This window comes from Colossoma macropomum, unplaced genomic scaffold (genome assembly GCF_904425465.1).
Source record: "Colossoma macropomum unplaced genomic scaffold, Colossoma_macropomum, whole genome shotgun sequence".
NCBI lineage: Eukaryota > Metazoa > Chordata > Actinopteri > Characiformes > Serrasalmidae > Colossoma > Colossoma macropomum.
In genome coordinates, this window is record NW_023494797.1 from 12353084 (window position 1) to 12375073 (window position 21990).

General features: G+C 38.4%; 1 protein-coding gene across 3 annotated transcripts in view; it reads left to right on the forward strand.

Annotated features, from left to right (window-relative positions):
* The window catches only part of kcnq1.1 (potassium voltage-gated channel, KQT-like subfamily, member 1.1), a 57544-nt gene that overhangs the window by 13781 nt on the left and 21773 nt on the right, over positions 1-21990 (forward strand). The window contains exons 2-13 of one of the 3 annotated variants that reach the window (XM_036584310.1): positions 3022-3112; positions 11154-11280; positions 11540-11618; positions 11723-11819; positions 11929-12069; positions 12306-12416; positions 12510-12605; positions 12723-12839; positions 13457-13592; positions 13786-13809; positions 14093-14146; positions 14730-14859. In XM_036584310.1, coding sequence (XP_036440203.1) covers positions 3022-3112; positions 11154-11280; positions 11540-11618; positions 11723-11819; positions 11929-12069; positions 12306-12416; positions 12510-12605; positions 12723-12839; positions 13457-13592; positions 13786-13809; positions 14093-14146; positions 14730-14859 — 1203 coding nt within the window. The remainder of the gene's footprint in view (positions 1-3021; positions 3113-11153; positions 11281-11539; positions 11619-11722; positions 11820-11928; positions 12070-12305; positions 12417-12509; positions 12606-12722; positions 12840-13456; positions 13593-13785; positions 13810-14092; positions 14147-14729; positions 14860-21990) is intronic. The other 2 variants (XM_036584311.1, XM_036584312.1) reach the window with 2 other exon arrangements.

Sequence of the window (21990 nt, forward strand, 5' to 3'; positions counted from 1 at the left end):
GACCAATAGATCTAGAACTCTAGCTAGAGACATGTCAAAGCACTGACCCTGAGACTGAGTTTAGATACTGCTGTGGTCAGTGATGTTGGACCAGATCTCTGCTGGGCTGCATGAAGTTTCAGTGCCTTCTTTGCTGTAGGGCCATCTTCTGGCCAAGTCAGAAACACTGTGCTAGTGCATGAAATAGTATTCCTCAGATGGACTGCAGTGTTTAACTGTGTTGCAATACCTGTATAGGGTTATTCTCTATATGCACATAGAGCCTTTGTTCTGAGAGTGTACTTCTTCTGATTCTTTGAACTCCATTATTAACATGCTCAAAGAGCCTCCATCTCTCAGTGTAAATGTATCCAGGCACCATCTTACTAGCAGCATGGAAAGCTATTGCATTGAATTTAATGTCTGTCTCAGAGGTAAAGATTTCAGTCATGTTTACCGCCATAACTGCAACACAAAGCTCCGAGGGGGTATAGTGTGCTCAGAATGTAGAGCACCTTAAACAAATCCAGTAAGAAAGTTTCAGCTGGCTCTACAATCTTAAGATAAGGAATGGCAGCTACCACCTTTTCAGAAGTGTCTGAGAATGCACAGTTATAATGTCTTTGAACTTAGTTGCTGCTGCCAATACAAGCAAATATGGTTTTGGGACCTGCAGGTGCTGCAATTCCTATTGAGTGAAAGGCTTTCCTTCATCTTCAGCTTGGAAGGTGAAGCTTTAGTTCAAGTCCCAGTGGAGACTGAGGCTGTGCTGTACTGGGGGGATTTCAGAACCAAGATCCAGGCCTTTTAGGCACTGCCATGATGTTGACCTCTTTGCTGTTCAAAGCTAGTTTATGCATTACTATGTTTAATCATGCATCTTCCCCAAGATTCTCCTGACCGCCCTGAGCTGCTCATTTAAAGCAGTAAAATGTCACCACTAGGAATTCAACCTCTAATTTATTTCAGTTCAAGTTCAAGATATTCAAGTTTTTTTTATCTGTGGCCTTTGGTCTTTTTATGTATCTCTGGCCTTTATGAACCCTGATGATGTCTCTGCTCAGAAAATGCGTAATTGGGGCTTGTAGATCAGGACCCAGTTTCCCAGGTGGCAGTTAATTGAGCTCACTCAGGGCCAGGTGCCTTGCATTATATAGCAATTAAGAAGAGTTAAGAAGGAAATACAAAAATATTTTTCCCCAGTGTTGATGGAAACAACACAAGCTAGACTGAGGTTTTATGTGTGAGATAATGTGCAATGAGTTTGAAGCCAGGTAATTGCCAGAAGCAAAGGACTGTCTGGGATAACATTCAGCTCTTGGCAGCCTTTAATATTTTATGCATGTATTGTGGCCAGGTGATTGTATGAGAATTTGTAATTCTAACTCAATAGATCTTTCTTCTTATTGCACAAGACTGCTTTTACGTTGTGCTGTTTCCTATGTAGTGGTTGAGGGTAGGATTAGGTAAGAGAAGCTTACAATGAATATTTAGTGTAGCAGATGGTGGCAGTGAGTAACAGTAGTTCAGATTTATCGAGTTTATTTATCAAGTTGCACTTGGGGCGGGTAATATGGAAAAATTATTTATGATACACAATACGTATCACAATATTTTGACACAGAAAAACTGTGCTAGTAGTGTCACGCTTAGAAATTGCTATCAAGAACCATGAACACAATGATACGAACACATACTGTGCTGCACTAAATCCAATTAAACATGACTGACATTTGTATGAAGCATGCAGCTGGTCGGTGCTCTTGGAGTATTGACAATGTCTACAATGTGCTCAAATATTGTGTATCACAACAACAAAAATGATCATGATAACCATAAAATATTGTCATGTTGTGCACTATGTATGATTTTTTGAAATTGAACAGAGAAACATTACTGAGTGAAAAAAAACATGCTAAAACATGGTGTGTGCATTGCTGCAGATCACCCTGTAAATCTTGAAATAGCAGTTTAAAAGTCAGAAATTTTGGTTGGATTTCACAGGAGTTTTTCAGACGACAACATACATCTTTATGTATTAACATCAGACACAGGCTTGAAAAGAAAGTCCACCTCAATGTTTAGGTCTCAGATGCAAAATTGACATTATACTGGTGAAAATAAAATGACAATAGTAGATAATTCACTTACATCCTCACAAGACTTCTCCTTTATCCAGGTTTGAATACTCTTACAACATGCTCACAATTATCAGATTTGTCGGTGCAGGGAAGGGTTCCAAAACACAGCTGACATTACAAAATGTTCTACCATGCAATTTACACATACACATTTCTCCAAATCTACTAAACGTACATAGTTTAAAAGAAAACATTAACTTTGTATTCACTGAACACACTGCCTAAATCTTAATAATGTTGTAATGTTCTTACAACAGTCTTACAGTGAGACATTGGTACATACACCGATCAGGCATAACATTATGACCACCTTCTTGTTTCTACGCTCATTGTCCATTTTATCAGCTCCACTTACTATATAGGTGCACTTTGTAGTTCTACAGTTACAGACTCTAGTCCACCTGTTTCTCTGCATATTTGTTAGCCCCTTTTTACCCTGTTCTTCAGTGGTCAGGACCCCCATGGACCCTCACAGAGCAGGTACTATTTGGGTGGTGGATCATTCTCAGCACTGCAGTAACACTGATGTGGTGGTGGTGTGTTAGTGTGTATTGTGCTGGTCTGAGTGAATCAGACACAGCAGTGCTGCTGGAGTTTTTAAACACCTCAGTGTCACTGCTGGACTGAGAACTACAAACTACAAAGTGCACTATTTAGTAAGTGGAGCTGATAAAATGGACAATGAGGGTAGAAACAAGGAGGTGGTCATAATGTTATGCCTGATAGGTGTATATTGCCTTCATTTAAGATGCTTTTACCAAGATGTTGGTTTTGCAGTGTATTGTAATCAATTTTCTGTTTGTTTCGCTGTGCTTTACATACTTCTAAACTAAACAAATGTCTATGTACAGTTTTGTTATATGTCTGCAAATTAATGAATGATGTCTGTTTTATTTTACAGGTTTCTGATTGTACTGTCTTGCCTGATCCTCAGTGTACTGTCTACTATTGACCAATATCAGGCCCTGGCTCAAGAAACACTTTTCTGGGTGGTGAGTTGTGCAAATATGTTTTTTCTTCTTCTTCTTCTTCTTCTTCTTCTTATTATTATTATTATTATTATTATGTTGCTATGTCTTCGCCTGGCGAGTGTGTGTGTGTGTGTGTTTTTAAAGTAATGCCACTTTAAGGAAAACACATCAGTTGTAAATAAATATTTCTGTCCAGCAGGTGGCAGCAGTGCACAACATTAACTAACTCTAAAACTGCTTTAAAAACTGAAAGCAGCTCAGAAAAGAGGTTGAGGGTTGTTGGACCTCTTGTATGAATGATTGGGAAAATACAAATGGCACTTTTCTCAGCTTTTTTTTCATCCAAAGAAAAATGATAACTTGCAGTATTCTGTTCTGTATATATTTAGGTTAGTCATTGTAGTAAATCTGTGATTGAAAGGCAAACGGCCTACCTAAAACAAATGCCAGATTATGTTGCAGTATACTGATTGTGTCCAGGTGTTTGTTTTGTTAAAGGGTCTTACTGCATCTTTCCTCTCCAGACCAGTCATCTCAGACAATTGATTGCTTGGTCAGCTTAATTAATGCAAGAGATTCAGATCTAATCAATATTCCAATCACAGCCTGTTTGGTAATTAAAGTGTACGCAGTCAAGGGCGTTGACCCTTGCAAGAGACCATCAGATATGGTGATAATCAATACCACAGTCAAAACTATGGCCTGCTTCCTTGTCTTGTACAGTCCAGTGCTTCAACGCCATATGCTAACGTTAGCGGCTGTTGTCCTCATAATAACACGCCTGTTGTGTTTATATTAAGCTACCCTTTTACAGATCGTGGGACAGAGACAAAAGGAGGAAAGAGAGAATCAATCAGGCCGGGCTGGCAGGAAAAAGGGAAAAGCAAGGGGTAGAGATTATAGTGTGGTGACTGGGCGCTGGATGTCAAAGGTCAGTGCGGCCACTGGATAATGGGATTAAAGCTATGCGCTGCGTTCATTAGGCGACGCCTCGCATCACAAGTTAATGCTGCGGCCTCCAGAGCTTGATGCAGAGAAAGAGCCTCATGGATTAGCTAGAGCAATGCTTGTTGTTTAAGAGGCACAGAGCTTAGGCAAGCCTGTAACAGGTGTTCCTGTCTCCATGTGCCGGGTAAGTCTGCCATCAAATGTCAAGTAGCAAGTTTAACAGTGGTCATTACTGAGTACAAATGGGGACAGATCATGGACAAGGATGTTTCTCACAGGAAGTAGATTTGCAGACCTGAACCCCTCCTTTCTGCTCCCCACCCCCCAGCACTCCCTGTTTTAATGAGGCCCGGCCTGCTGTATTCGCCTCACAGCTGTTGGGTTGAACAAAGGCAAAAACCATGCACTTTTCTGCCGTAGTGCAGTGGGTTGAGGTATTCAAACTTCTGTCTGGCTCATACGATGATCAGAATTGATGTGCAGATTGCAGGCATGTTTTTACCTGTGTTTTTATGTGAAACTCACTTAATTTCTTATTACACACATATTTAATTAATGAGTTACGCAAGAAACTACATTTACATCCTGGATCAACAACTTTGACTCTGCTCTTTTGACTTTTTGTATACTTTCCAATATCAAGTAATAACTGAGCCTGTCACAAGTTTTACTTCATCTCCTGATCACAGTTATTTGAGATGATCACAATTATTTAAGGTGACTGTCATTTTCCACTGGTGTTAGATTTCACAATTATGCCACAACAAGCAAAATGGGAATTGGGTGGGCAGGATTGAGGCAAATGAGTTTAATCAAAAGGTAGCATTAAATGCCTTTATTGAGACGTATCATGGGACTCATGAAAACCTCTAACTTAGTGCTTGAACATGTTTAGAGGGCAGTGCAAGTATTGTTTGTTTATTTGTTGTTTAGCTCATTTTAAAGTGTTTAGCGTGTACGCTAGCAGAACGAGTTTTTTTTTTGCTTTTGTTCACACTCTCAAGAAAACAAAAAAAAATTTTCTTTCCACAAAACAAGACCATATGCATAACAAATCATAGTAAAAGATCTCCTCTTCTAATTACAAAAACAAAGCTAATGTTGCATTTCTGACCAGTTTTCTTGTTTGTTTCATTGAGCTACAAGTGAAAAGTATTTAATATTGAATCATCTTATTATAAAGTCACGGTAGCTGTAACTTTTGTGATATTTTGATTATTTAGCAATACTTTATTTGAAGGCTGCCTATATAAGGACCTCAGGATACATGCACAAGCATTGAATAACAAAATTACAAAGCAGTATATTGAGTATTTATGAACAGGTTATGTTAGTTTTCTCCAGGTGTGTGTGAAGTAAATGACACTGTATTGATGTACGGGCCCTCAAACTAAAGGAACCATTTATAACACTGTTATGAAGCACAATTCCCTAGTGGTGGCACTGTTAAGATCACCACATATCAATTCTATGAATGATTTTGATGCCCTCAAACTAGAGTAATTTCCATGTATTTCTCCCTCACTGATACAATCTTATTTACTACACAAAATATCTTATCATCTTGCAAATACTGACACAAACAATTTGTATATATTTTATATATTTTAAATATGTTAATTCAGTACTTATTAATGTATTAGGAAATCTCAGTGCAGGTAGCTTTTAAATGAAGTGTTAAAGAATATATTTTACATTTCAAGTCATTGCTGCACTGGATAATCACACTAAGATCTCAGCAGGCTTCAGCAGTAGCTTCTTAACACTTCTTACTAGCAGCAGTCAGTAGATGGAACTCATGCTACAAATGCAAATATGCAGAACTCTTGATCAGCCCTGTGAATCCAGCTTAGCATGGCATTGTTCTCCTGATAGAAGTGCTACTGCACATTTGTAATGCATAACGTGTCACGTGTGTCGCAGGCACATTCACTGAAGCCATCTCTGTAGCGATGGCTCATCTGTGATACAGGCGCGAGGTGCAGGAAGTCACACAGGACGTCCAACAGCACTGAAGTCCAACACTTAGAGATTCACACGCGCCACAGAGCCGTGAACTCACCCTTGTAAACATCTTCTATCCCAGAGAGAAGGGAGATAGGTGTCATCATACCATGTCTTTATGCTAATGAGGTGTGACAAGGCATTATCAGGTGCTCTAACAGCAGCGGTTCTGCTCTGAGGTGCTAACCTCCACACGGAACACCTACTGCAAAGGTATCTTCTGCATATAAAACCCTTAAATTAGTCAGCAAGCAGATGGCCGTGGCTCTGTAAGTGAAAGCTTTGTGTTCAGAGAACCCTCCAAAAGGACAGCTATAAAGCTGTAACCCTTTAAAAGCCTCAATAATGATGAAGCACTTCCAGTGTAAAACATCCATGAATATGTAATAAGCGTTGGTGGCTGTGTTTAGGCCGCCTACGGTAATGTTTTACTCCTCGCCAAAGAGGAATTCTAGCCATACAATTGACCTTGATTGTAATTCAACCGAAGAGAAACTAAACATTATCCAGCACCCTTTGCCTTTCCAAAAGATACATCTTTATGAACAAAACACCAATTAGGCATAAGCAGCGTCTGTTTACATGACTAAAGGACATTCGCTATTAGGAGGTGAAAGGACTTCCTAACCCCTGGAGGTTTTGAATATTCCTAACCCTGGGTTACAGAGGGCGTTAGGAATCACCTTAAACACTGCCATATTTCACCTCAGTGATAAGGCCTTTTACCCAGCACTCACCCCTCCCCCTCTTCAGTGACACATGCCTTTCCATTGTTTGCTGTCATGAGGAATTCTTACAGTGATAAAGGGTTTCAGCTACGGTTGCCTTACATTCCGGAAACATGTAGTTAAGTTGTTTTTAGAGTAATTTTATTGTTGGAATTTTTTTTTTTATTTAAGTAAATTAACATTTATCACCTCACCGCTTCTCCTGTTTTTATATCCAAAGTGCTCCAAAGTTCTGTGAATTATTTCAAGCTGCAGCACCATACATTAAAAGGTGATCATGCAGTCCCAAGCACATATAAACCTATTTTTTTCTTTTATGCAAATAAGATGTTTTTCACAATTTTGGAGGTATATAGATATATAAGACTGGGATAAGGGGAATCTAGTCTAATACAGTTTTCTTCATAAACTTTGGCCAGTTAACATCCTGACAAAAATCCAGTCAAATTATTTTTCTATTTTTTTTTTTTTATTAGATCTTTTAGTTTAAAAAGGCATGTGATTAGACTTGGGTGGAGCCCAGACATGCCAATTTATGTGATGTTCTTTTGTTGCGTGCAGCGCAGATTAACAAAATAGATCACCATTATCAAAGCACATAAATGCATTAGAAAAGATACATTTACCCCTCAATCTTATTTTACAGGTGACGTCACATAGACAGAGACAGTTTGTCCTGTCAGTTCATCTCACAACACAGCCCGACTCTGCTCTCGCTCTCTCTCTGACTCTTTGTGTTTGTGTGTTTATTTGATGGTGTGAGAGGCTGTTTAGTTGTTTAACTGTTCAATAAAGTAAAAAAAAAATTCAGTTTCAGAATCTGTAGGGTGTAATTATTATGATTACTAGAAGATTTTTATCAGTGTTAAAAAATTCAAAATGGGTTGAACTCCTGTTGTTGCTGAGGAATTTCATGGCAGAAATGTTCTAATGAGTATCAGTGAATTTATGTACTTTGGAAGCTGTGAAAATAAGGGTAACTGTTTCTTGAGGTTGACACCTACACAAGCTGTTAGTTGCATTTAGTTAATACTAACAAGATTCTTTAAAATATTAAATAGTGCTCCTTTTTAAGAGTTGTTTTGTTGTGCTATGAAAATGTATTTATGTTTTTATATGTATATAAATATGTATATATTTATATTTATATATATATATATAAAATATATATATATATAAATTTTATATGTATATATGTATATGTATATAAATGTATTTATAGTTTAAATTTGCAGTGAAATACATTCACTTTACACTTCTCTGATGGATTTCTGATGTTTTCGGTTTGTTTTGATGTCTAGAAATGATGGCAGATATATAGACGATTTTCTCTAAAGGTTGTTTTTTTCTTTCAACAATGTTGCATCAAATTCAGAGCATAATATGGCTGGTTTTATTTACAAACACAAATGTGGTATAGATTGAAGGTTTTGAGTCTGCACTTTAAACAGTTTCAATAAGCTACAAGTGAGAATAATTCATATCTACTTGCACCATACTTCTTTTCAGCACTGCTGATAACTGTAACTTCTGAAATTATCAACAGTTTCCAACATGGTACTTTTATTTATTTTTGACAAAGAAAAGCAAACAACATTTACTTGCTGAATCATCAGATTAATTGTGGTGTTTTATGTCAGTCAATTAAGTGAACTCATTGATTTTGCTGGGCTCATGCTGGAAGTTATTTTTTCATGGATACGTAATGTAACCTTACGAGATGTTGCTGATAGGTCAGCTGGCCCACACCAGCCACCTTGTGTTGCTACGGTGACGCCTTCCTTTACTCGCCTTGGTGATCACATTCCAGCTGCATTTTGGATGGGAAATCCTATTGCCACGGTAACGGGGAGAGGCCTTGCATCTGGGGTCTCATTTCCTCTGTCTCCCCATGAGCTACTCTCATGGCCCCTGGCGCCCACTGGTCGTCCACCCAGACCTTTTACATGACAGCTGGTCAGTGTGGTCAGCAGCCTAGATTTAATTAGATACTGAGCACTGGGACAAATGAGGCAGGCTGAGATGTCTCACCACTGAATAGGTGCACTTTAATAATTTGTTCTTTGACGTTTGCTTGGGCATCATTTTTTATCCAGGCATGAGCATCTCTTGTCCTGACACAGAGTAGGAAGATGTGTAGAAAACTAATTTCCTTTCAATTGTGTGATGTCCTCATAGTTGTATTTGGCCTTTGTTTGTTTTGGTGTCTGTCACAGGCTTAAAAGAAAAATGAGTTAAATTCTTTTATTTGCAAAATGAAAAAAAAAAAATCACAGATTACTGTTATATTCTGTAGAGCTACATATATGTCTTGAAACATGAGTTGTCCTGAGTGATGGCAAATAGGGTGCACAATGTACTTTTCCTTTTGTTATTGCAATTCTATATATATAGTGTCTTTATAGGCAAAAGCGAACTTACATAAATTATGTTATGTTTTGTTCAGACATGGGCTGTTGTTCCATGAACACTATCATTTATCAACATCAGTTAATAAATGTATCATCAGGATAATATACCATTGTTATTTAAGACTACTGTTTTGATTGATCAGAAATACAGCATTAATAAATATAGGTGAACTTTAAGCAATTTACTGAATGCACAGCTCTTACAAGATAGCTAAAGAACAATGTCTATAATGCTGTTAATGCTGTTGATGAAATATAGCTGAGTACCATATTTGATGTCAATATAATACTGCCTTTAGTAGAACTGAAAAAGCTGCAACATTAAGTCAGATTAAAATTTAAATTCATAAGTGAATAGTGGGGAGCTTTTGAGTCTTACTTGTTTCATTCAGTACATTTTCTCACTATAAAGCTTTAAACAAATAAAATAAATCATTGTTAATAGTACCTCAACCATGCCGGCTTCCTGCCTAGCCAGGTTTGCACAAAATAAAACAGATAAAAACAATTCTGAAAGCCTTTTGAGCCTTTTTATTAATATTTCAGACTACATTGAGATTCTCAATACCTGCAGACTGCTCTATTGACAGCAGTTCCATTTAGCGCTTTGGCTCAACTCTGCTGTTCACACAATGCACGGTGGGCATTCATACGCAGTGGGTGTATTTAGTATCTTCCATGATTTTTTCCTCACACTGTAAAAATGGACTCAAAGACACAGAAGCTGAAGCTGAGCTCCTTATAAGCTAAAGAATATGTGTTTTTTGTGCAGTGTCTTGTGATTTTTAGATAAATAACAAAACTAGGTTTTTATTAGAATAGATTTTAGGATAGAACAAGAACATTTTAACCCAATGTTTTCAAATTCTTTGTTTAGTTGTCAAGGCAAAAATAGGCCTAAATATTTTATTGTATTGTTCAGCCCTAATGAGAAGTTGTCATTTAAACAGCTTTTCAGTGTTGCTGTCCTGGTATGAGAGCTCCTTCACCCCTATGCGGCTCACCTCTGTCTCTGTTTGCCTTCTGGTCAACTCCGCCTTACCCCCATCAGTCCTGTTGTAACCCTCACCCCCTGCCTAAGTGCAGCAGGCCTGGCCTGATCCTGTTGTTTTACTCCATTCTAAGGGGACAGTTGGACAAGTTGCCCGTCTGCCCAGTGCCAGGAGCTGCCCCTTTCCCAGGCTGCCTAACCCTCCAGACTGCTCACAGGACAGAGGGCTCCACAGCCAGCCTCATAACTCATACTTGTCTGGTTCCTCACGGCTCTCAATGGGGCTGGATTGGGCAGACTCTGAGCCTCCCTTTGTGTGCCTCTGTTAAAGAGCGAGACAAGGGCAACTGCTGTTGTTGGCCGTGACCATGAACCAGCCTCCCTGTGTTGCCACATGACGCCTGTCATCTCTGCATGCGTGGTAGTATGGCTCTATTAAACACAGCCTGCTCTTAAATGCTTTTTCAAGTTTTTAATTAAACTATATCTAAACCTCATGTAAGTTGAGTCATAGTTAATTATATTATTTTTTTCCAGTGCGTAAACCTTGGCCGGGATAATTATATATATTTTTGTACATCACTTAAACCATCCCCTGGATCATAAAACAGCTATGTAGTCAATTCTGCATAATCTTGAATCTCAGTTAGAGAGTTGGGTGCAGAAGAGAGGACAATATAGGTCTTTACCTTGAAAATACCTTTGTAATGGATTTGAATGGGCTAATCCTCTAGAGAATTTTATAGATAACCACAAACTAGGCCTACTGTGAAAAACAGTCTGTTTTGCCATACAATAAAACTGTACTGTTTACCTTTATTTGCAGCAGGCGACCATGGTTACTGAAATGAGTGACCACACTTTACCATAATTCAGTGCAATTTAAATGAACACCATAAGTGATCCCCATTGTCAAGACATGAAAACCACTTTTGTTTAAGCTCGGTATAGATGGGAACCTGTCTGTCTCTCCCTGCCAGGAAATAGTGCTGGTGGTGTTCTTTGGAGTGGAGTATGTGGTGAGGCTGTGGTCAGCAGGATGCCGCAGCAAATACGTGGGTATACTGGGAAGACTTCGCTTTGCTAGAAAGCCCATCTCTATTATTGGTGAGGCCATGGTCAATGAGTTAAAATATGTTAACCCCTTAAACTGCAGGTTTATTAATCAATTATGAATCTTAAGAATCTTTATTCAGTAACTACTATGAATCTAATTTGTAGGTGGTGTAGTTTTGAAAGTGAGGAACTGAAGTCTGAAACCATTTTTCCATTGCGTGAAAATTTGCCTTGACTGCAGTTTTTATGTTTTGTTCAGTTGTCACTGATGACATTTCCAGCAGTCTTTTCTTTGTGTTTGTACCCACAGACTTAATTGTGGTGGTGGCCTCAGTCATTGTGCTTTCAGTAGGCTCTAATGGGCAAGTGTTTGCTACCTCTGCTGTCAGGTAATGAGGATCCAATTGTGTTCAAAGTATAATTCGTCTTAGATTTTGTTTATTTTGCTTCATTCTTGGACTGACGCTGTGCCTTTATACTTGTTTTGGCCCAGAGGAATCCGCTTCCTGCAGATTCTGCGAATGTTGCATGTGGATCGGCAGGGAGGAACCTGGCGGCTCCTGGGCTCAGTGGTTTTCATCCACCGACAGGCAAGGAACTTCTCTGATCAACCGTTTACATGCCTTATTACACACCCACTGAGAGACAAACTAAGGGAGGTCCACAACAGTGTCTTTTATAATTAGTGTATCCTTCCAGGAGTTGATCACTACTCTCTATATCGGATTCTTGGCCCTCATCTTCTCCTCCTATTTTGTGTACCTGGCGGAAAAAGATGCAGTCGATAGCAGTGGAGTCACAGAGTTTTCCAGCTATGCTGATGCACTGTGGTGGGGAGTGGTAAGCACCCTTCATAGTCTAGACACATCTCATAAAATTTGGAGTTTAATGAGCCCCTAAAGAGACATTTGCAAAAAAATAAAACGCTTGCCTGTTGAGATCAGTAACTTAAATGTGCACCAGAAGATACTTTCACATTTCACATTTGGGACAGTGCATTCAAAGTTTCTAAAGCTTTGGGATTTAAAATGTGTGTCTTGTCAAAATTATCCTCATACTTTCTTTTCATGTTTTAGGTGACGGTCACCACTATTGGTTACGGAGATAAGGTGCCACAAACCTGGATAGGGAAGACCATTGGTTCCTGTTTCTCTGTCTTCGCCATCTCCTTTTTTGCTCTGCCTGCTGTAAGTCATAGTCTCTAGCTTTGGGACCCTCAACAGATTTCATATTTCCCTCACAAAGTCCTTGACAATGATAAAGATGAACATTTTCTTCAGGGCATCCTGGGTTCAGGCTTTGCCCTGAAAGTTCAGCAGAAGCAGAGGCAGAAACACTTCAACAGGCAAATCCCTGCTGCTGCTTGTCTTATACAGGTCAGTTTGAGTTGAGATCAATGCATCGTTGTCTACAGTTTTTGTTTCACTTAGTATGTGTGTGCTATTTTCAGGTTGAACTCCTTTGATTTTGCTATTTATCCCAATGTGATTCAGACGTCCTGGAGGTGCTTTGCCATAGAGAATCCTGACTCTTCCACCTATAAGATGTTTGTGCGAAAGAGACCCATAACAGTTAGCCTCACAGCTTCCAGTCCTAAGCCCAAGAAATCAGTGAGTAGGGCAGATTCATTTAACCCTATAAGTCCAGCTGGGCATACTGTTACATTTTTAACTCTTCAAGTTTTACTTTATATATCGCTATCAAGTGATCTGTGTCCTCTGATTCAGCACTAACTCAGCCTTGCTTATGCCATATTACAAGCATGTATTTAGTGTAAGGGATGAAAATAGTGTACAAAAGAAAATAAAATGCATTTAAAAACACTGACCAAAGAAATCTGTCTACTTCGCCTATCGTCAAGCTACATGGTCATGGTTCAGTACTTGAAAGCACAATAAGAGATAACTACAAAGATTGAAAAAAAATAATAAATTGAAATGTGGCGTTTAATTCCTTTTGCCTACTATACTGAAAATGTGTGGTTGCACATGAATACATTTTTTTGCCTGAATATAATAATTGTCAAAACAATTCAATGTAAGGAAAGCAATTGTGTTGATGTAACATTTTCTTTGTGTGCAACCAAACTCATTTTTCAGTTTTTTTTTGTAGTCTAAAACTCTGCATGCACTTGCTTTGGATACACACGTCTTTTCTTTATTTCAGCAGCTACATTTGCAGTCAAAAAAATCCTTTAACGTAGGTATGCTTCTTTTTGTTTTGTTAGGTGAAGATGAGGAGAAAGATGAAGACCAATGAGAAAGATAATGGCCCAAGTTCTCCCACAATCCCCACCATTACCTATGACTTTGACGATGGTAGAGACCCCAGTCAGGACACAGTATACAGTACTGAATTGTCAGGTACTATCGGTACCTTACTAAACAGACAGGTTCTGCTCTGATCATCACATTTTCCCTTCTGGCATCTCAGAACTCTTTGTTCTGCTTTCACCATAATTGTCTGTGAATTGCTTTGGGAGTTATACTGATTTCTGTGTACTGATGATTTGTTTTCCTGGCTCACTTCTTTCCTTCTGATCTCTGCTCATGACAGAAGCAAACACTCTGAGAAGATTTGGTGAGCTGCTGTTAGTGTCTACTGCTGCATGCCTCTGCATAATAAACCACTCCTATTACCGAACACTGTCAAGGTTCTTTGGGGGCTTTTTCTCATGTGCTCTGTCGTTGTATTTGGTTAATGGTGAATTTCTATATTTGAATATTTTCCATCCCTATTCATTTGGCAGCATGTTCTGATAAAATGTTTGAAATTTGCATCTGGAGTAAACTCTGTGGAATGATATGGTGAATAGTTTAGGTAAAACAGAAGAGATAACGTGCATTACTCCCTCCCCTCGTAGAACGGCAACAGTCCTGGACCTCTATATCTTCCTTCCAGTTCTCCCCTCCTCCAGGTAACCTGATCTTAGCTATTAGGCCTGCTTAACCCCAACCTAAAGAGCACTAAAATAACAGGGAGAGGGAGGAAATACTTAGTTGTAACACGTTCCTCCCATTATGAGGTTTTGTTTGGGACTGGAAATGGTGAAGTAATGTCACTTATGCCCTTTCACTCTTTTTTCTTGCACTATGATTTTATAACAGCAATGTTAATAGCATAATGTGACTGTCATAGCAAAACCTTGTATTTAAGGGGTAACTTTACAGGAGAGGCAAAACGATTTTCAGCTTCAATATGCATTAATGTAAAGAGATTTTCATTTTAATTCTAGACCATTTCTCTTGGTTCATTAATCTCAAAATGCTCAGCTGATATTTTTTCAAATGGTGCCTGAGGTGTATGAGGTTTTGATATGACAGCAACAATAAACAGAAATAATACATCAAGGTTCTTAGGTTTTTTCCTAATAGACGAATTTCTGCATGGTATGTTCATGGTATATATTGCTCGCATGCAGTTTGCAGAGAGTTGTTTGGCACACCAAGCTATCTCCTTGAAGGTTGAAGGTGACTTTGAGTATGTGTGTGTGTTTGTAGTAAAGAAAAGCCCAGGGCTTTTGGAGATCCAGTCCCCTCCCCCACTGCAGAGGAACAGCAGTTTTGCGGATGATCTGGAGCTGGAGCCAGAGAAGGACAGCCTTATCCTGCCTGTCACTCATGTGTCGCAGTGAGTAGGAGCACAAAACCACATACATACATATATCCGATGTGCGCCACATGGCCTGTGTCCCAGAAAGAACATTTCCTTCCAGCAAACATGACAAACACGAGTCTTATGCAGCAGTGAAGTTGATTAGTCTGATTTATTGACACTGGGTTTAATACTGTAATTTCAGTTAACACAGTACTGTGCAAATGTTAGAGAATCCTTCATTTATTTAATTTCGAGTCAAAACAGCCTTTGAAGTTGGAAAGTAAAAACTGAACTGGAGTTCAAAAAATGATTAAAATGTACAGAGAAAACTCCTAACAACTGTGCAAGACCTGGTAGACCACCAAAACTGTCCCTGTCAGATAAACAGTACTTAAAGTGTTTGTCTTTGAGAAAGAGGAGAAAATCAAGCTCTAATCTGAAAAAGCACATAGGTTTTTCTTCCATCCTTCCACTGTGAGAAGACAACACTATGGGTCTGAAAGGATGTGTAGCTGTAAAGAAGCTGAGAAAAGGAAATAGATCAAAAAGAAGAACACTTGCACTAGAACACCGAAACAGGACATCTGAGATGTGGGGTAAGAGAGCCCAGACCTGAGTGTGCTTGGGATTACTTGGATCATGAGAAGCAGAAAATGCAACAAACGTCTAAGACTGAACTTTGGAGGTGTGGAAAATATCTTTGCAGATTTCTTTGAAAAAAATGAAAGCAAGTTTCCATAAAGAGGGAAGCTGTAATAAGAGTAAAGGTGGACACACTAAATACTGAAAAAATTATATTTGGTTGTTGAGGCTTCTGTATAATTTTCTGTCAAATATATGTTTTTCCTTATACTAAAAGATGAATACCTTGTATTAGGCTAATAGCTGTTTTAACTGGAAATTAAATAAATGAAGGGTGCTCTCTGATTTTGCGCAGTACTGTGTATTGTGTCTCTTTTAAGTTAGTATGCCACCATGTATATTTTACAAATTTTATCATTAGCATTTATACTTCATCTGCAATTAGTACATAATAAATCTAGGTGCTATCAATTGTCTGCAGTTCTGACTGTCAGGGTTTGATATCGTAAAAATAAATGGTTCTTCTGAGCGATACCAAAGGAGCCACTTTTAATTAACTACAGAACCTTTTTTTTTAACTAAATAACCTCCACATAATGTAAAGGTGCTACAACACTTGCAGTTCTTTCTGAAAAATGTCAAAGAACTTTGGAGGTGTGGAAAATGTCCATTCTGTAAGATTAATTTTTAAAAGTGTACTGTCCTGTTACACTGTGACATATTCTTTGTCTCGTCTTGGTTAGTGTGCCACAATGTACTTAAAGGTTACACTTTAGCTTGGTGTTATCACCAGCAGTTAGTACCTGATTATCTGCTGTTAGTGCCTAATTAAATCCAACGCTGTGTGAATAGTCTCAGTAGTCTACTAATGTCCTCAATCACCTGATTCTCTGCTCAGAACAATTACACTTTCTCCTTGTTTAAAACAAGCTGTACTTGTTCGGCCCACCCTATAACGTCTAAAACATCACCATTTTGAGTTTTTGTTGGCAAAGCTGATGGAAATGAGCAGATTTCCAGAGTCTGTTGGTTCCCATGGAGAGAGCTCCTGGGTGTGGATTGCCTGTGAGTGGTCTATTAGCTGTATCTCTGCGCCCCATTAGCTGTGTAGCATGTGGAACAGTCCAGAGCCCATGCTCTGCCTGCTGTTTGTTTTCCACACACACAGGGTGTGTACTGTATACCTCCCACAGAGACAAAGACAGTGCTGTAATGCAGAGTGATTTGGTCAGTTTGTATGACATGGATAGGTTGTCATACTTGTTGAGTCGTTGTAAATGGGCTGTAAGGACGTGGCCTTTTTGCTCTGCTGTGACGGATGTGCTTCAGTTCTCTGGCATTATGCCTTGTAGACCACTAGAGGGCAGTGCAGATGTTTCCTTTTGCTCCAAGCGATACATTCAGCTGCCAGTGCATTGTTCCCTGTGCTCTAGGTTAAATGGCAAAGCAATGTTTCTATTACTTGCTTAGAAAGAATTTGCTGTGTAATGTGAAAGCATCCCATGACCTATAATTACAAAATACAAGCAACGCAAAGATTAAAATTCATACTGCTGGGTCTGATGGTCATGCAGCTATCATTCAAAAGAGCATTTCTGTTTTATAGAGACACAAAAGACATTTTTACATTGTTTGAAATGCACTTTTAAATCAGGAGCAGTTAGGCAGCATTTTTTCCCTGTGAATCCTGTAGAGATGTAACCATATAAAGTATTGTATTTTATTAAATTGTATTGAAGCGTATTGTATTGCATCATGACTAGCATATTAGCTTGCAGCTAGACCGTTAGATTGGGACAATATCAAGCCTAACTCTAAAACTTTAACATATTAGCTTAAGGCACATTTTCAGCCACATCTTATTTTTGCTGTATTTAAACATGCATCAAATTTAGACACCACATATTGTATTGTATCGAATTAAAGTCTGTGTATTATTACACCTAGGGATGGGCGATATGGCAAAAATATCATATCATGATACTTAAAGATATGTTTACGATCCACAATATGTATCATGATATTTTGACACAATGCATTAGTATTGCCACATTTAAAAACAGCCATCAAAAACTCTGGGTACAATAACAACAAAACAAATAATACAGTGTTTTACTTTCTGTACTGCGCTAAATCCAGTTAAACAAGTCTAATAGTCCTTTCTTTGCAAGTAAACATGCAGTTGTTCAGTGTTTTTCTAAGTAAAAACAATGTCCACAATATGCTCAGAAATTCATATCTTTTATTATGATAACAAAAATTTGATCACAATAAGATATCATCATATTGTCCACCTCAATCCTGGGTGACTATTATTACTCATTTAATGCCATTTGCAAAGCAAAGACTTTCTAACCATTTAGTCTCATTTTAAACCAGCCTCCAAACAATAGTGTACAGCTCCAAAATATCCTTATCATAAACTTGAATTTGGTTATGTGGCCCCTGTGCAGTTTTTTGCCATCAATGTCTTCGTTTAAATGGATGGTATGACTTTTTTTCTCCCAGCTGGGGATTTGATTTGTTCCACCTCTCTTCTCCTGTCCTCTCCCTTCTTCAGCACACATATTACATCTCCTCCACAAAGGCTCTCTTGTCACTGCCTGCCTCTGTTTGATCTTTGAAGTTTAATGAGCTTTCACTCATCTCACACTGAGATGCAATGGTAACAGCTGGCTCTCTCTTTTTTATATCCCTCTCTCTCTCTCTCCCTCTTTCTCTCCCTCTCACTGTGGGTCGGATGCGTGTTGTTTATTTGTTTATCTTTGACAAAGCAGATAAAAACAAAACAAAAAAATGCAATACGGCAAAGGCGAAAAAAACTCTGCTTATCTCTCTCTTCCACAATATTCCTCTCCTATCTTTCTCTCTACTCTCAGGGCATGTTACTCACAACCTTTCTCCTGCACTGACCTCTGACCTTGGCCTGTTAACTTAAGAGGAGGGAGAGGCCCAGAGCCCTCCCCGTGTCTGCAGCTGAAGCAGCTCGGCTGCGCTGGGGGTGGGGGAGAGAACAATGCCGTAACTACGCTTCTCTGACTGTGTGCACACACTTTTACGCACACACACGCACACACTTACAGGCAATAGGACACACTTTCATTGGCCCACACTGCTGCCCACTACACTATACAAAAATACCAGGTCAAAAATATCAGCAGAGAACTCAAAGGGCCCATATCCTACATTTTTGTTGTATTTCATTATTTCATTTTTTTTGCAAAGATCCTTGTGTGATGCCTGTTTAGGCCTTAGATCTTAGTGATGCCTTTCAAATTACACGTTCTAACTGAAAATAAGTTAAGCCGTCTTCAAAAGGGACAAACTTTAATATGCAATTTGTTATTGAAAATTATAGTGCAATTTATATTTATTTGAGTTAAATAATAAAAAAAAAGTTAAAAAAAGTCAAAATGCAATTAGAATACAATATGCTGTAACTCTTGAACAACGTTTTACCATATTTTATTTTATTATGTTTTTATTTTTATTCTATTTGGACCAACCATTTTTACATACATACATCATTTTCTATGATATGGGCCCTTTAATGTTCGAGGGATGGATAAGCAAATTTTATTTGGTTTTATCTGGTTTGACGTAAAATATAAAGTAAATTAAAAAATAAATAAAACAAAATAAAATTTAAAAATGAGATTTTATTCTAAGTAATTTTGGACCGTTTACATTGGTCCATTTAGTATGAAATATTCACATAAAGTTGTAAAATATATAAATGTTAAGTTTTGACACAAAAGCACCAATATGCAAAAGAATTTTGGATTTGATTTAATGTCAGACAGCTTGAAACTCCAAGCAGCGTGTTCACATTTCAAAGTAGCCATGTTTCCTTCATGTAATATTTTTTGTGTTACAAAGTGCTACGTAGTGCTGTGCAGGGCCACGCCTGCTCCTGGCCAAGGTGAAAAGCGCTGGAATCACAGCAGAAGCAGGTGCATGAGCGAGTGAGAGAGTGAGTGAATGAGCGAGTGAGTGGGTGAGTGAGTGTCCGTCTGCTTTTGCTCAGATTTGCTCCTCTTGCCTTGTGACAGTGGGGTGTGTGGTTTACCAAAGGCTCAAAAGATTGATTTATTCTCAGCAAACAGAGAAGGGCTTCTTGTGGTCATGGCAGGGCCCGGTCGTCCACTCCAGCCCAGAGACAAAGAGCCATTGTCTGCAGCTTTACGCACGCCGACAATAGCCTGATTGACAAGCAGCTCCAGTCGTACTGGGCTCCTGAGCTAAGACTGCAATGGCAGCTTTGTTAGAAACACTCTTATCGTAAGAAACAATCACCTCAGGGCCTGGTGAGGCTTGTGTTGTTCGATTTGGCCATGTTGTAACAGAGTGATAGCTGCAGATCTTGTAATTTTTTTAAGTTATGTCACAACGTTTGGCTTAAAGGGCCCATATTCTACATTTTTCATTTATATTTTTCACCCTGATGTCCAAGATTATATGTCCCAAAACATGATCCATTTTTACATGACCTCTGTTTAACCCTTAGATTTTTGTGTTTTCTTTACATATACCTTTTAGACTGTTATATATAAATTAGCTCTGTTCTGATTCGCCGCCCTATGATGCACCTTACTTAAAAAGCAGTCCGGGCTGAAACACTCTTTATAACTTCAACGAGAATGGGCGGAGCTGAACTACTCTTGGCTGAATAGGTGTTTATATGTAAATATGTTCGTAAATATGCATGGACTCTTTAATTCATTATAAAGTCTGCTTCTCAGAGACCTACCATGAAATACATATATTAATGTACTTAAATTTAAAAACATATTAGTTATTTTTGGGTCTCACTTTATTTGGATAACTGTAGTCCCCTATAGATTATCTACAGATGTTTAAATGTTTAACAAATTATCTGTTGAAACCCAGTTGATTCTAAACAGTGGTGGGGTTAGGGTTAGGACTTGGACCAGGATTAGGGATGGGAGCTGGGTGAGGGTTGGGTTTAGGTTTTGGGTTGAGATTAAGGTTATGGTTAGGTTTAGAGCCAGGTTTAGAGTTTGAGAAAATGATAGTAAATTTAGTAGATATTTAGTTGAATGTAACTTAAAAGTAAATTAAGTGTCTACAAAGCATCCAAAGTGTACTATCCAAATAAAGTGTTACTATTTTTTGTTGTTAAAGACCAGTAGAACACAGTTATGGCTGAAATTTTAAAAACCCACTGAAAACAGGAAATAGCCCAGTTCATATTGAATGAGAATCTAAAATTCATAAGTATTACCTGTTAGAACTGACTCAGTGTACTGTCTGTGCTGGTGTGTGTGCGTGTGTGTGTAACAGAGTGAGTAGGAGTGTGCGAGGCATGCTGAATAGGACAGGATCGTTGGCTCACTAATGCCTCTTCAGCGCGGCTTGCCAGCACAAGTCTCTTTATCTGGGCCGTCACGGCCGCCCTTTCTTCCCTCTTTAACAGTAATTGCGTTTCGTTACAGTGTGTCAGAGCTAACAAGGGACATGGAGCGAGAGTCAGCTGAGAAGACAGAGAGACTGAGAGGGGGAAGGAGAGAGAGAATAGGGAGAGAGAGAGAATGAGAGAGAGAGAGAGAGAGAGAGAAGAGAGAGAGAAGGATGCAATGCAAGTAAGAACACATTGCTTATGATTCTTTTGTATTTCAGAAGAAAAACTCCCAAAATATCCCAGATGATTCTCTCTATGTTATCAAAAAATTCAGCAGAACACACCAAGAACGCAGAACTAAAACTTTTTAAATTTGTCATTGTCACACGCAGTTCGACATGTTCTTGTTAGGCCCTTTGTTGTTTCTTATTATTTCAAATGTGCAGTGCTTTCTAGGAATTGCATCACTTTTTTTCTTTTCTTTCTTAGAAAGCTGGCCCATTTACCACCACTATTTTTGTCTTGTGTTTTCAATGCCCACTTTCCTTCTCATTTACAGATATTTTGATGATATATCTGTGTAACTCATCACTTTAATGTCTGATTGGTCTAAAAATTATTCAAATTTAAAGTTGGCTTCTGTTGATATCAGTAAAAATAACATTGTTACAATCAGAATCAGGATCTCTTTATATACCAGTACATTAGGGCTGAAAGATTATATCAAAATAGCAATTTGAAAGTGTACTACTTTCAAATTACAAGAGCTGCAATTTTTATTATAGCTTACATTATCAACAATGTTGTCTTAAAAAAGATGTAAACAAAGTCTTCCAGAGTAGTTTGATCTGAAATGCTCCGTTGTAGAGAAACTTACTCAAAAAACAGATTTATCGCTATATATACTTGATCAACTTTACATATAAAAACTCACAAGACACATATAGGTGGTTTTGGACAGTAAAAAATTGGCTTGCTTTGTTTTGCACACATCTTAACCCCTGATTCCAATCACCACCACTGTAAAAATAATATCTGAGTCAGTCAGTTTCTCTACAGTGAACCATTTCCCATCAAACACTCTCTGAATGACTTCGTTTACAACTCAAATATGTAATTTTGAAAAATCAGTGGAATGCTCCTTCAACAAGTTTTATTTAACCTAATAACAGGAAGCTTGTGAAATGCCCGTAGATAAATAAAACCGGTCAGAAGCAACA